Raw genomic sequence first — 16,943 nt, 5'->3', positions numbered from 1 at the left:
ATAAAGTATATTACATTAACTTTAATTTAAGATATATATAAAAGTGTCAGACTTTCCGGAACACTTTCAAAATTTAAGTTGAAAAAGTTCTACTTTCTACATGCATTTTTAAAATTTGAACCCCACTTGTATATAGGGAAATGGTCTGATTTAAAAAAACAGTATGTCGAATGAAAGATGTATATAAATACTACTTCTCATGAAAAAATTGTATTGATCCATACATTTTTCAAATAGTTAAAGCATAATAAAATTAAAAATGTAAAATACAAAATCGAAAATTTTCACACAAAAATAGCATTTGGTAGCCATTTTCACCACGAAGATAAAATAAAGTCCGAAATTTTTTTTTTCATGATAAAGTATATTATATTAGCTTTAATTTAAGATATATATAAAAGTGTCAGATCTTCCGGAACATTTTCAAAAATCAAGTTGAAAAAATTAATTTTTTGTGAAAAAGTTGTCTTTTTAAATCCCCCCCTGTGGGCAGGNTAAAGGGCCACATATAAAAAAAAAATATACCAAATGAAAGGTAATGATATCATGCATCTATAAAAGAAAAATTATATTGATTCGGTTATTTGTAAAAAAGTTATAGCAATTTTAAGTAAAAAAAATTGAAAAAATTTTGAAAATTAGCGATTTTTAAATTTGTAATTTTTTTGGAGGTTTCCCCCATTTACGGGGAACGAGGGAATTTTTTCAATTTTTGAGGGTAATGTCTTCAACTAGATACGATTTGTGATCTTTTGACGTATCATTGAAAGAAATCGGTTCGGTGAGAGCTGAGAAAAAGTGGTAACAGACACAAAAAAAAAACACATCTTAGTAAAACCAATACCTTCTCAGCTTCGCATCGAAGCTAATAAAATATATTACTGATAATTTAGGTACACAAATTAACTGTCAAATTTTCCTATAATCAAATATAACTGATTGAAAATAGTTTCTTGACATGTCATAAAACATTTTTAAATAATTACATTAAACGAATAAGAAATTCATATTGTTAAAAATTGTTTGTATTAAATTTGAATTTTTTTTTAATTTTAATGTTGCCATTTGCTTTGGCAGTTAGACCATCTATTAATTTTACTTTTATAGCACATACATAAAAGCACTTATTTTGCTTGTCGTTAAAAATTATTTTAGATGTACCAATAGGTATTGTTTAATGTATTATTGCGTGACTAAAAGTTGTTAATTTTATAATTATTCATAATAATATATAAAATCATAAGTGATTTGTTGATAATATAGACTAAAACTTGGTGTCTTTAGATAATTCTTAACATAATACTACGTATTACATTGAGAACAAATGTTTAATTTTAATGCGTTTTAAGCGTTTAATATCAACTAAAATCATAAAAAAAATTAGTTTGAAACACTATTAAAATTTAATAATAAAAATCATCATTTTTATTATACAAAAAAGTAACAAATAATGTGACGTGGTAATGAGACTACCATTCTAACGACAATCAATTAGAGGCAGTGGCAGATTTTCAATGTTTTTTGGGGAGGTTTTAAAGAACAAATTTACTTGGAGTACATATCAGAGTCTTACACTACAAATTTTTTTTAGTGCTTTATAAGCCCATTATAGACCGCGGTAGCCTTCCCAAAGGAGGAGGTTTTCTTAATCATTGATACTTCGCGACGGGTGGTTAGTTCATCACCGGAGAGAGAGATGGCGACTCCAATTACCGAACTGATCTCTCATTCGGCAAATGAAGCCGCCCGTGACCGAGTTTCGAACCGGAGACAGTGAACGTCAAGCACTGCCGCGTTACTGACTCGGCCACGCCGACCCTCTTACTCTACATATTTAATCATTTAAATATATCGATGTCTGGGGGAGGGGGTACAAACTAACTTGACTAGCTCCCGTAAATCCACCGCTGAGAGACGTACTGTTTTTTAAAATAATTTATACACATGAAATATTTTATATAATCAATACAATATTCTTATAAATCACCTCCCTCCAAAAATTAAAAGTAACATGATTTGTATGAAACAAAAAAGAGGTAAGTTAAGATTATTTTGTAAAACTCCATCCAAAAAAATTATTATTTATGATAAACATAATTTTTTATAAACTTTACGTGCGTTTTGTGGATTGGTAAATGTTGTAGTATTATTTTTTAATAAACAAATTTTTGAGTATTAATATTAATATTTAACAAAGTAATTAACAAAATAAATAATCTATTATTGTTATTACATACAAATAAAATACACTATAACTTTAGTATCTGAGAACATTTTAATAAAATGTGTTAAGGAACAGACATCGTAAATTTCAGGCATACATATAACTGTATACAGAGTGTTCAGTAAGTAAGGAAACGGTTTCTATTGTTTGCATTATTTGTAACAATTTACCTGTTTCCTTACTTACTGAACACTCTGAATGTATACTACTCAGAGTATAACAAATCAAACAGACATCTCTTATAATTTTTAATGTTTATTAATATCTATATTTATAGACATTCATTTTTTTATAATGAAAAAAATGAGTTAATTATTTTATCTAAATTTCAAAATACCTGTTTTAGAGTTTTTTTTTTTTTTAGAGAAAAATTGAACGCGTCAATAACAATTATAGGACGAGTAATTATTGAGTTAAAAGCATTTTAATAGATAGTGTGAGTATGTAAAGCAGGTGAGTACAGCTGTTACTGTTGTATATTTACAACGCAAACTCTACATGCTCAACATACCCATTCTATCTATTAAAATGCTTGTAATTCTATAAGTATTTCCCTAAAATTGTTATCATCATTTTTGTAAGAATATTGCTGAAAATTAGCTTTTTTAAATTTTGAAAAATTTCAAATAAAATTATTCTTATTGTTAAAAAGAAATAGTAAAAAATATGATTTTAGAAGCTATAGGAGTTATCAGTTAGATCTGTTCCACTCTGTATGTATAAAAATATATATATTTCTTTTTGTTAAAGCAAAACAAATATTGAAATGGGAAAGTCTAATTCTATCAATGACACATGTGGTGTATTAACAGGCCAATTACGACAAATACTCGTAATCATACTGAAATACATAAAAGACGGAAATAGGAAATATGAAAGTTAAACTAGTATATTAGTATTTACCTTTGATTTCGTCTTAAAAAGTCAAAGTTGGTTCAACAAAATTGTACCAATTAAAATGGTAGCAATGTATACATTGCACTGTAAACTTTAGTCCCTCGTTACATTATTTAAAGTTTTTACCATTACTTTTAAAAAGGTATTAAATTAAAAATTGCATATAATGAAAAATACGTTTTCTTATGTAGTGTTGACTCTACAAAACTTATATTTTCTGATATTAAATCTGCCAGTTGATACGGTATGTAACATACACCCAACAATAGAAAGGCTTTCACATGAAAGAAAAATGGGATATCTGGTGGTGACATTTTAAAAGGTATTTAAACAAATAAAAACTATTAGTTCTGCGTAAGTGCCTAAAAGTGTGATAGCTCATAGGGAAACTAAAAAATAAAAAAATTTTAATATCAAAGCTTTTAAAAAGATGAAAAGATTATTGGATCAATGAAAATTGCAGACTAAAAGTATATCGTGTACGAATTATAATCAATAATATTCTTGTATCGTATCAACGAGTATTTTATCTTTATAAAATACAATGTGTTCGCTAATAATTAATAAATTCATAAATACCGCTGGTTTAAAATGGAATTTTATCGTTACGAAAGAAGTACCGCTTCTATGGATAAAATAAAAATAAAATTTATTTCAAAAAGTGTATACCAGAATGCAGATATTTTATTGTAAAATTTATTATTATTTCTAATTCCGACATTTTTGCGTATACTGCTTTAGTTTTTACCTGTCAATTTCTAGCATATTTATAATTCTATAATATGTATATATAGCTTCTAAGAAAATAAAAGCTAATTTTTACAAATGATCAGAAAGGTTTGTGTATCTAATAACTAAAAATTTTATCCTATTCTATTTTAAAACAATTTTTTACATGAAGTCAAAAGTTTAATAGTTAAAAATATGTCTTAATATTTACAAAAATAAAAACATGGTTAAACTATTTTTCTTAGTGATTACATAAAAAAATCAGACATTTAATAAACTTTACCCTTGATATTGAATATTATTATTTATTATATTATTAATAATAATAATAGATAATATATTAGAATATAGTTTTTAATATTACTTATAGATAATAAAAATGACTTTATCGTTATTAATTTTGGAAACAATCTAGTTAAATTTATGACATTTAAAAATAACTTTTACTTAAAAAAAAAATGAAATTTTTAGCAAAAATTTGATTGAAATTTTACTTTAATCAATAATTGCTGTGCACAATTAAAAAATGTGAAATCAATAAAAAATTTATTTTTTCAAATCAAATTATTAAAGAAAACTGTTTTTGACTTTATCCAGATCTTTAAAGAAGAAATGATTTTTTTTAGCTATAATTTTTCTGACAGATTCCATGGGGGGAGGGGATAAATTGATACTATTGCCTACCCGTATTTTAATTGAAGGGGTAATTCCCTTCCAAAAACGTATATTTCTACACTATTATATAATCCTAAGACAAAGTTGCATAAACCTTCGAAATTACTCAAACAAAATTTATAAATACATATAATTCCTAGCCCTATATATGATATTTATAGTTCAAAATTGAGAAAACTATTAATATTTAAATATCAAACATGTTAAAAACTCGGAAACTAAAGAAAATGTATGCCAGTGAAATGGAAATTGAACCCAGGTATCTGGCTATCCCTCTAAGCTATCCGACAGCCATACTTAATCCTCAACTCCCGAATATCATAAATGGTTGATAACAAACTACAGGGAAGTTAGGTTCATAGATACTCCAAAGCTCTTCCAGTTAATCGCTACATATTTTGACATGATCATATGCATTGTTGAATGAAAAATCTCGGCCATTCAAAGAATACCTATCCGCCAAATAGCATACACGACTAACAACACTAGATATTACATTTTAAAAATACTAAACACAAATAATCTACTAAAATATAAATTAAGTATTTTGTTTCTGCTGTCTGATTTAATTGAATGAACAGTAACATATATTCGCGGCCAGACGCGACCTAGTTAAAAATAGAATTCATCTTTGCTTTATTATTTAAAAATATGTTTTGATACTAGCTGCGAGATGTCCTAAAACATTTTTTTGAATGGTGCATATTGACTTGTCAGAGTCGGCAAATTTTTCAATTAAAATTGACATTACATTAAAAATTCGTATACAGAAGAACTTACTTTTACTCTTCATTTTTAAAAAAAGCATCACCTTAAACGTCCCAAGGTACGTTTCTATATTAACTGCAACTTTTACTGTCATTGTTTGTTATTTAATAATTATTTCTTTTTAAAATTATAATATTTTTAATGATAAACGTTATAATAACAATAAATTAGAATATTACCTAAATTATTAGGTTTGTGTACTAAGTTAAGACTTATAAGATTATGAGTAAAAAAGATATCGATTAAACTCCTCGTTTTGACGGTTAAATTTTCCAAGGTCGAATTTGATTGCAAATTGTAAGTATAAGGAGCTAAAAATAATTTTAATATTAACTTTTAGTTTACTAAATAAAGTTAATTACGGTAGACATTTTGGGACAAGAATATGCTTACAGTTATGACATTAAATACAATAAATATCAAACTTGTATAACATCAAAATCTGAATAATACGAAAAATATGGTCAATGTGTACTTTAAATATGAGTGAATAATATAAGTAATAAAATATGAAAAGTGAAATGACGATACTTTTCGGTCTATTCATGACAACATTTATAATGGAAATATTTAAACAGCACCCATTCTATTTATAAAATGATAGATAATCAAANCTATTCATGACAACATTTATAATGGAAATATTTAAACAGCACCCATTCTATTTATAAAATGATAGATAATCAAAAATAGCAAAAAATCTTCACATTATTATATCTTATCTAAATAACGACACCGTTTGAGAAACCTATTATTTATATAATTAATAATAACAATAATTTTGAATTATATACCATTGTTTAAACAAAAAAACTGAATTCAGACGTGATTGTTACTTTTGGGTGCGGAAAACTTTTATAGAGGTATTCAAGTATAAATTTATTTAGATTCATGTCCATTTCATCTTCGAAAGTTTGTTTATTTATTTGATTTCAATTGATTTTTATTTATGACTACTCATCGACAGGACCAACAACTTCTCCAAATGAAGGTAGATATAGAATGTTAATAATATACTCTTAATTATTTAAATTTAGCAACACGCACGAGATTAGGTACTTTATNTTTATTTAGATTCATGTCCATTTCATCTTCGAAAGTTTATTTATTTATTTGATTTCAATTGATTTTTATTTATGACTACTCATCGACAGGACCAACAACTTCTCCAAATGAAGGTAGATATAGAATGTTAATAATATACTCTTAATTATTTAAATTTAGCAACACGCACGAGATTAGGTACTTTATTACGAGTTACGTGAATTGCCACGTACAGATAATGCCTGACATTCACGTACGTACTCGATATCATGAAATATGCTCCGAATAGTGTACCAATTAGTAATAATACCGGATTACGATACATTCTTGTGATACTACGATATTAAGCCAAAAAAACGGTAGCATAGTAGGATTTGGTTGGGTTTTATATAATATTCATGAAAATCAGTGTACTCCCTTATAAGGTATTTTAAAATACAATACTAAGAATTTTAACACAAAAATAGCATGTTTTTAATTTAACTACGCCAACCATTTGCACATAGACCGTAAGTCGTAGGGACAATGTTTTTGTTTTGAACTTATAGTACATAACATCAGCTTTATTTTAACATATGTTTGAAGCTCGGAGTATTTCCGGAACATTTTCAAAACTCAAGTTGAAAAATTTTAATTTTTATGCAGAATTTGCTATTTTGAATCCCCCTCCGTGGGCAAGTAAAGGGTCAGATTTTCAAAAAAATTACATCAAATGAAAGGAAAATATCTAAGGTTTTAATATAAAAAAGAATTATTTAAAATTTTTCATTTTTCAAAAAGTTATGACAGTTTAAAAAAAAAAGTCGAAATTTACCGATTCTATTAATTGTAATTTTTTGGGAAATTTTCACTATTTACGGGGTACGATTGCAAAAATTTTAAATTGTGAGGATAATGTCTTCACTAGATATGATTTGTGATCTTTTGACGTATCATTGAGAAAAATAGGTCCAATGAGAGCTATAAAAAAGTAGTGACAGTCACAAAAAAAAAAAAATAATAATAAAAACATCATGGTAAAATTAATACCTTCTCAACTTCGCATCGAAGCTAAAAAAAAAAACGATTGTGAGGGATTCTAATGATGGAGTGAATTTCATCATAAACAATTAAAAAGAAAAACAAAGTTGTGTTTGAACCATACATTTATTCTTACACATATAACACCACAATTAAGCAACAAATTCATAAGGTAGAGGAGCTAAACTAATTGGTTCTGTACCTCTGACAATATGTCCAGGTCGTGGTCCTTGTGGCTGCAAATAGAAAAAAATATTATTAAAATTTTTAAAATAAAATATTTATATATTGTATTTTAATACAACAATACCTAAATAAAATGATTACTTATATACAATAAATCATCATAACCATATCCCAACTATTTAGAGTCGCCGTGTTTTAATTTAATTTTATACCGACTATTGACCTGATTCAACTTCATTATGACTCAGGGATCTACTATGGAAACTAATTGTGTCACTGCTGAAGTTCCCATATGATCACCTATCAAGGAACCAACAGCACAGCTAAATATCATCTGAATAATCTACTGCACGACATCACCCCCCTAACTCATATACAATAAATATTACACTCAAATATTTATCATTAAAAGACATTTTCAAACAACAAAAATGTCTCTTTTACTCAGAAAAAACCATCAACACAAAATTCAATCTGGGGCGGTTTAATATCATAAATTTAACTAAATAATCATTTTTAACTTAAAATTTACAAGACTACAAATAGCATTTAAAATATTTTATTTTATAAAACTCATACGAAAAATTCATTTACATGTTTTGCTTAGGGCAGTAAATTTCATTGTAACTGATAATTAGTGAACTGTAATAATTAATAAAATATACTTAAATTATTTCAATTAATTATGATTGATTTATTAATAATAACTTTTATTTAATATTCCCTAAGCTAATAAACTTTTGGCAAATTACAAATCATTACAACAATTACTATCAATAAACAAATTTTAACTTAATAGACAATATTAAAAATTAATTAATTTTGAAATTCTGTTACTACTAAATAACAATGAGTTTTAAAGAATACTCAGAATAATAGTATTATTAAAGTTAGGTATTTATATAGATAATTAATATCTTTTTTTTATAATAAAAAAAATTTACTGAACCAAAAGCAAATAGACAATGAAAGGGGAAAAGGGCACGTCAATTTAAACAATTATTTTTAATGAATGTTTTTGTAGATATTATAAAATACACTATACAAAGAGATTATTTTAATTTTAATACTTATCATATTATTTACATTAACAAAAAATATATATCATATATCTTTCACCAAGAACCAAAATTATGCAGTTCTTAAAAAGATTTTTCAATAAATATGAAATACACATTCAACAGTAACCTTTTAATATTTTGTTGATACATTTTTTCAAGTAACAAAATTTTTAATCGAGATATTTGATATGTGACCAGTGTAAAAAAATAGTTTTCATTCTTCTAAAAAGTCAATGTTTATAATTTGCAAGGACTGTGTATCATTAGTTTTATTTACACTAGAGAAACTATTTAAAGTTAATAGAAATAAAATTTAATTTTTGATTCAAATTCAGTTATATAAAGTTATTTGCAATATATGAAAATAATAATAATTCAAAATTAATAATATTCCATCAAAATTTATCATTTTTTAATATACTAAAAAATTTATATTTATTGTACTTCACCATAATTTTTATTTTCTATATTTTAAATAATATAAATTATAATTAAATTTGATACATGTTAAAAAATTTGCGAGTCATCAGATAAAACCAATCAACATGATATTCAGTCTGGGGCGGTATTTTATCATCATTAGAAAACTTATTTCTACAATATATTTATAGTGTTTACTATCAGATTAAAACAATCAATATTCTTTTAACCAGAGGTAGTAATATATACCATTTTAATTACATTAAACAAAATAACAGACCATTATTTTTATAAAACTAAAGTAAGTAATTTTATAAATTATAGATATTAAAATAAACACTGATATAATAATTTTAATAGGAAAATCAAATATTTTACATTTAATATTTCCATCAGAGAATACCTTCAACATGATATTCAGTCTGGGGCGGTATAATGTCATCACTGGATATTAAGTTTATTTCTATTATATCTAACATAAGAAATATATTTATTTACTTATATTAATTAAATTAAGAGGTTTGTTAAGCTTAGAGGATAGAAACATATGTTTTAGCGCATGAGATAGAAGGTTTGTTCACCTGGGTGGCAATGAATTTTTCTTATGATATTCTCATTGGTAGTGTCTGGTCTCAAGTACAAGACGACTATAATACCCGTGCCGCCCATCATTGGTTTAGACAAGAACAATCTTTGATCCCTAACATGTGAAAGAGGACCTGCACCCTCTGTATCTTGTTAAGTTTTGGAAATAGAAGGATGTAAACTTATACTAATTATATTTAAAAAATCAGAAGAAACCAATCAACATTTTCTTTTAGTCTGGGGCAGTATATTGTAATCACAAAATATTAGGTTAATTCATATTACTACGAACATTAGAAATATATTAATTTAGTTATATTATATATGTTAAAAAAATTTGTGAGTCATCAGATAAAACCAATCAACATTTTCTTTCAGTCTGGGGCGGTAAAATTCATCATAATTATAAAATATTTTTATAAAATTAAGTTAAGTAATTTTATAAATTTAAGCTATTGAAGTAAGCACAAATGATAATTTTAATGCACAATCCAAGTAAATTTTTAAATTATTTTACATTTAATTTGTCTATCAGAGTATACCTTCAACATTTATTTCTGTCTGGGGCGGTATATTGTCATCACAGAATATTAGGTTAATTTCTATTACTACTAACATTAGAAATATATTAATTTAGTTATATTATATATGTTAAAAAAATTTGTGAGTCATCAGATAAAACCAATCAACATTTTCTTTCAGTCTGGGGCGGTAAAATTCATCATAATTATAAAATATTTTTATAAAATTAAGTTAAGTAATTTTATAAATTTAAGCTATTGAAGTAAGCACAAATGATAATTTTAATGCACAATCCAAGTAAATTTTTAAATTATTTTACATTTAATTTGTCTATCAGAGTATACCTTCAACATTTATTTCTGTCTGGGGCGGTATATTGTCATCACAGAATATTAGGTTAATTTCTATTACTACTAACATTAGAAATATATTAATTTAGTTATATTATATATGTTAAAAAAATTTGTGAGTCATCAGATAAAACCAATCAACATTTTCTTTCAGTCTGGGGCGGTAAAATTCATCATCATCACATTTTTTTAACAATGTGCAACTACAGAAAACTTAGTAAATACAACATTTAAATGTACTACAGTATATATGACATACTTTACGCTTGAGGCAAACTCTAATGCCCTTTATTTTGGCTTCAGCTACTTTCTTTTCATTTTCTTTCACTCGCCTAAGGAAATCATCACGACATTTGGATGGGTTAACATGTTCAATACGAATGTTTATTCTAAAAAGAAACCAAATATTAATTATAAATTCAACTAAGTTAATTTAACTATTTAAATGATAGAACAAAATTATACTTCAATTTATTATTAGATCATAGGTAAAAATAAAATTATTAACAAAAATTTTAATTACATAAAATAAAAAACTTGTAAAATTACCTTTTAGGAATAATACGGTTACGAACTCGTTTGTTAACAATTACTCCAAGAGCATGTTTAGAAACATTAAATACACGGCCAGTTTTACCGTGATACACTTTGTAAGGCATACCTTTTTGTACAGCACCATTTCCCTAATAAAATATTGTAAAATATAAAAACTACAATAAAATTTCAAAATAATTAATTAATAAATGAAAATTGTGGATCACATTAAAATAAATACCTTTATGTCTACTCGATCGCCAACTTTATACACTTTCATGTAAGTTGACAGAGGGATAACTCCGTGTCTGCGGAATTTTCTGGAGAATAAATCTCGAGTTCCATGTCTATAACCTTTTGAGTTGGTCATTTTAGTGCGTCACCTTTGACATGAATTAAATAAATTATTATGACGAAAAACTAATATAAAAACTATTATATTTCATCAAATGTTAAGGAAATTGAGTACTTATAATAAAATTAATACTAAATAAAATTCAATATATGATAGTCAAATTATAAAACTAAGAGAGCTACAATTCTTCCTTTATGACTAAAATCTTCTACATTTTTAACATACTTTAAATTAAATGTAAAAAATAGTTTAACTAAAATAGTCAATCTATGACATAAAAGAGTGTTTGAATTTTATATTTATTAATAATATCTACCCCAATTAACATGATATTAAGATAGGTTTCAAATCTTTAAGAAGCATTGATTATATTTAAATGTTCACTCAAAAATTTAAATTTTGTGACTTACTAATCATACAATTTGTAATTTATTAGTAATAGCTAAATTTATAATAAAATATAAACTAAAAATTAAATTAAGATTAAATTTACTCTCCTTTTTTTCTTTATAAGTGAAATACTATGTATATTTATAAAAGAAAGAAGGGATAATAAAATTGGGCCTCAATATCATTCAGTAAGAGAATTTGCTGAATATGTCTCCTGTCCAACAATTACAAAATTTTAGGTACACTACAGCTTTTACTTACTTATATTATTATAAAAGACAATTTTAATTTGTTTTATACTGCTACAAATTTCTAACTATTTCAAATTTTGTAATTCAACATAAAAATACGAGAAGAAAAAGTCTTTGTTGGTGAAATATTCTATCTCAAGGAAAAATTTTAATACCACAAAAACAGTAGTTTCATGCCTAGTCACAATATAATAACGATTTAATTCATTACAATTGATACTTTCAATGGGACATGTCAGGGGATTTTGACATAAATAAAAATGCTCAGATTTAACCTTCAACATAGCATTCAGCCTGGGGCGGTATAATATCATCACAGCAATAAAAAAAATACTAGATCAACAATTTTGGTTTATTTAAATCCCATTTACACTTAAATAGCTATTTAATTTATGTCACAAATATTTTTAAATATTTTAATTATAATGATAAGAGACACGACAATTGTTATAATATAATTATAATATATATAATATTATAATATAATTATAATAATATATATAATATTATAATATAATTATAATAATATATATAATATTATAATACAATTATTATAATATAAGTAAGAACATTAACATTTTCTTAATATTAAATTAATTATTATAATAATATTACGAAATAAAAGATCATTTAATTAAGCAAAATTACAAATATATTAGCTTTTTAAAAAGGATCAATTCAAATATTGTATATAACTAGTTTATAATACATTTACAATTTTAATTAAATACTAGTAACAGAAATTATTTCTCTTTTAAAAAAACTCGGATTATAGAAGATAATCATAATAGAAAAACTTACTTAGTCAGTCTGAAAACAAAAGTTTTAAGAAAAACGTGTACGTACTACGCGAGATTTAAGTAAAATATTATATTTTAGTAGGAATATAATTTTAAGGTTATGTTTATTACAATTGTACAACTATTTCATTTCTTTCTTCTATTATTTTTTGGTTACACATAACCACAGTTCAAACTCAAATCTGAATTGAGTATCAAGGTCTCTTAGATAACAGTCTATGGACACTGCGATATGCAAACAAAAAGGAGCAGCCATTTTATTGTAGGTATTGGTATTATCATTTTTTTGTCATGATAAGAATTAATACCGGTTGAGTGACAATATATATTATAAGAATTTTACTTTTAATCATTTTATTTCATTAATTTTCCATCTTTTATATAATAATTAATAGAATGGTTTATGTTTGCATTGTAAAAAACTGCATTAACTTAAGAATTGCTACCAAAAATGATGATTGTAAAATGTTTAAAATACCAAAGGATTTTCCTCGGTTAGTTTTTTTTATTATAAATTAAAAATAATATTTGTATCTTAAAAAATCTTAAATTTATTCAATAGTTATAAAAAATGGTTACAAAATTGCAACAGAAATGATTTGTTAGACAAATCAATTGATACGTTGAATAAGTATTATATGGTTTATAATGTTCATTTCAAACTTAATATGTTTTCTAACCCAGAAATTTTTTTCAAACAGTCTGAGGGCTTAAATTGTCTGAATGACTTAGATGAAATTTTAACTAATTTAAGTGATGTTGCTTATTACATTTATTCCTGAGAAAACTTATAATTTTTAAAAACTTAAAGTTGGTATGGTTGATTACCATGATTTAAGTTTTCCTGCTATAAATGCCCTAATTTATGTATGTGACTATCTAGTTAAGAAATCACTAGAAAAACATAATTGTGGTATATGTATTAGTGATGTTAAATCTCAAAATCAGTTAGATAAATCTTTTTTTTTTACATATTTTAAGGCTTACCATAATGAAAATTTATCCACTTATGGAAACATAAATAATCACCCGATGTCTTTGTAAATTATATTAGTGAATTAGATAATATTTTTATAGAAGAATTTCCAATAATTTCTGTAACTAATAATGTCTGAAAAGAAATGAGAAATTTAATAAGTAATATTCCCTTTAAACATCCATGTCCAAACTTTGATTAAGTTTTTTATTTAGTTATTTAATTAAGTTTTTAAAAAAACCTTTACATAAGACTGAGAATATTTAGTTCTTAAAAATTTTTAAACAAAAATATTTTATCAAAACCAAGAAAACTATGAAATTTGATATACTAACACATTAATAAAATACATTTACATGTTTTAGATTATTTGAAAAAGTTTTTATTATGTTTTAATTTATTAATTGTCTAATGATTGTTTAGGTAATAGATAAGAGAATAAGAAATGAGACATCGGTATCTAAAAACAGTTAGGATTTATGCATGGTAAGTCAACAATGGAGCCAGTATTTTGTGTGAAGCAACTAATAGAAAAGTTTAGGGAAAAGAAGAAAAAGCTGTGTATGGTATTTATAGATTTGGAGAAAGTGTATGATAGTATATCGAGAGAGGTTTTAAAGTGGACATTAATAAGAAAAGGGATTCCCGAAAAGGTACATTAATATAATAGAAGATATGTATGATGGCACTTGTACCAGGGTAAAAAGTGTAGGATGAGTATCAGAAGGTTTTCGGGTAGTGCACCAAGATTCTGTTTTTAGCGCTTACTTATTCTCTATAGTGATGGATGAAATTACTAGAGAAATACAAGGAGAGGTGCCGTGGTGCATGTTGTTTGTTGACGATATAGTGTTAATAGGAGAAAATAGAGAGAAAATTAATCAAAGGCTAAAGGTCTGGAGATCAGCTCTTAAAGAAAAGGGTTTAAGAATAAGTAGAAGTAAGACAGAGTATATAGAGTACGAGTTTGACAAAGGAAAACACGAGGTAGGTGAAATAAGGAGACCAGTGACAATAGGCGAGGACGTGATTGGAGAGGTGGAAAGTTTTAAGTATTTAGGATCAGTTGTGCAAAAGAGCGGTGGTATTGACGAGGATGTAAGATACAGGATTAAGTTCGGGTGGTTGAAGTGGAGAGAAGCGTCTGGTGTCTTATGTGATAAAAGAATTCCAATGAGGCTGAAAAATAAATTCTACAAGACTGTAGTGGTACCAGCTATGATGTATGGTTCAGAGTATTGGGCAGTTGACAATTAAGTAGAGCAGAGAATGCTTAGATGGACGAGTGGAGCGACTAGAGAAGATAGGATAAGGAACGAGCATATAAGAGGGAGTATAGATGTAGCATCAATCGTGGAAAAGATGAGAGAAAATAGTCTTAGATGGTTTGGTCATGTTATGAGAAGAGAAGAATCGGAAGCTGTAAGAACAGTTATAGAAATGAATGTTGAAAGAAGAAGAGGTAGAGTAAGACCAAAAGAGTTGGAGGGATGCTATTGAATGTGATGTGATCGTAGATGATGTGGGAGATCGTGTCAAGTGAAAGTTTAGGATAAAGGTGGTCGACCCCAATTAGTTTGGATTAAGGCGAGGAAGAAAAAGAAGAATTGTTTAATGATTGTATAATTTATGTGATGAATGTGTATAATGATTTTGAAACAGTATTATTATGTTAATTAATTCTTTTTTGTTTTTAGCTTCGATGCAAAGCTCAGATGGTATTCATTTAACTATAATGTATTTTATAAAATAATTTATTCAAAATTAATGAAAAATTTTAGAAAATTTTATATAAAATATTTAAAAATGTATGATTCAATTAAACACAAATCATTATTCTTGGTGTTTTTATTTGAATTTAATTTGAATTATCGTATTATTATATTATTTAAATATTTATGTAGTGTTGTACACGTTCAATAATATATAAAAAAACAAAATTACCGTAATTAAAATTGTTACTGTACATTTTGAAAAAGGTACACACAATTTTAGTGTTGAAAAGTGGTCCCATTGATTTACCTACATAAAAATGGTAGACTGATTCTAATCACCTCCCTATATTGTCCATGTAATTTTTTATCAGTGTCCATTCTGTTTATTCTGTGATATTAGTTTCACGTGTATGTTTATTGTAAGTTTGTAACTCTCCACGTGCCACCTGTTATTATTCTCGCGTATCCCGTCGTCTATGACCTTGAGACTAGACTGTCGTAATGCTTTCACCCCACATACCGGCAACACTAATCCTGTATGATTTTTTTATGACGATATTCGCAGGTATATAGCCTTTATTATCAATAGTAGTAAGACAGTTGTGAATTTATAAATATACTAACTGCCAATACAGAAATTATATCTATTGATAGTCATGATTGACAAACACTCCGTTACTGTGATAGCGATATCGTAAAAACTAAAAAATAAATATAATTTAAAAGCTTGTTTTTTTAGTTTTTTAAACTATATTTATTAAGATATAAGTATTAAAAAGTAAAATCATCTTTTGCGATCTACCAGTTCTCCAAAATATTTACTCTTTTTAAGACATGTTTGTTTACATGAAAATAAGCACTTGGACGCCTTCATTATTTATGTACTATGGACGTTTAAAGTATGCAGCATTATGATTATTTTTTTTTTATATTTTAATGCCGAGTTTACTATCATCTATTAGAATACTTTTTGAAGGTGCACCTCTAAAAAGCATTCAGAAAAAACCTAATTGCATGTATCTAGGGTTTATTCTGACGAGTCAAATAATAATGTTTACCCTTCCGAACAAAGAATTATTATTCTATCATGCAATTATTTTCATCCTGAGGAGAATAAGCCACTTAAGTTGCTTCCTTTCGAAAGTATTCAAGTAACTATGCAAATAAGATTATTTATATCATTAGACATTTATTAGCTGCAATCATCCAACGGCTAGGAATAAAAATGTTAATAACTTTTAACATACTGATCCAAAAGTTATCAAATATCATTTTCCTAATCAGATAATTTTCTATTCAATAAACTAATTAAATATATATGTTTCTATTTAAAATAAACAAAGTTAACACCCTTAAAAGTTATGCGGGATGATGTTAAAAAATAATTTAACAATTGATATATTAAGAAATAAAATATGTAATTAAAAAATTGTTTTTCAAA

At 25.8% G+C, this 16,943-nt stretch overlaps 1 protein-coding gene, 1 long non-coding RNA gene and 2 other non-coding genes across 4 annotated transcripts; 1 reads left to right on the top strand and 3 right to left on the bottom strand.

The window, feature by feature from the left end:
• Window positions 1-7,464: 7,464 nt before the first annotated feature.
• Window positions 7,465-12,943, bottom strand: LOC126900843 (60S ribosomal protein L21). The gene is made up of 5 exons (XM_050676823.1): window positions 12,813-12,943; window positions 11,257-11,398; window positions 11,031-11,164; window positions 10,741-10,870; window positions 7,465-7,593 (listed from the first exon to the last, which is right to left on the bottom strand). The coding sequence occupies exons 2-5, from the start codon at window positions 11,383-11,385 to the stop codon at window positions 7,510-7,512; spliced, it is 477 nt and encodes a 158-aa protein (XP_050532780.1). The 5' UTR covers window positions 11,386-11,398; window positions 12,813-12,943; the 3' UTR covers window positions 7,465-7,509.
• LOC126903397 (small nucleolar RNA SNORD31) lies at window positions 9,126-9,191 on the bottom strand. Its single transcript, XR_007703493.1, has one exon. It is a non-coding gene; the product is annotated as a small nucleolar RNA SNORD31 (small nucleolar RNA).
• LOC126903399 (small nucleolar RNA SNORD31) lies at window positions 9,411-9,476 on the bottom strand. Its single transcript, XR_007703495.1, has one exon. It is a non-coding gene; the product is annotated as a small nucleolar RNA SNORD31 (small nucleolar RNA).
• Window positions 12,944-13,058: 115 nt separating the features above from the next.
• LOC126900857 (uncharacterized) lies at window positions 13,059-15,528 on the top strand. The gene is made up of 3 exons (XR_007702927.1): window positions 13,059-13,305; window positions 14,211-14,273; window positions 15,485-15,528. It is a non-coding gene; the product is annotated as an uncharacterized LOC126900857 (long non-coding RNA).
• The last annotated feature ends 1,415 nt before the right edge of the window (window positions 15,529-16,943 follow it).

The sequence above is a fragment of the Daktulosphaira vitifoliae genome, unplaced genomic scaffold, assembly GCF_025091365.1.
Source record: "Daktulosphaira vitifoliae isolate Bord-2020 unplaced genomic scaffold, ASM2509136v1 Scaffold_3, whole genome shotgun sequence".
NCBI lineage: Eukaryota > Metazoa > Arthropoda > Insecta > Hemiptera > Phylloxeridae > Daktulosphaira > Daktulosphaira vitifoliae.
This window is presented reverse-complemented; position numbering and strand designations above follow the sequence as displayed.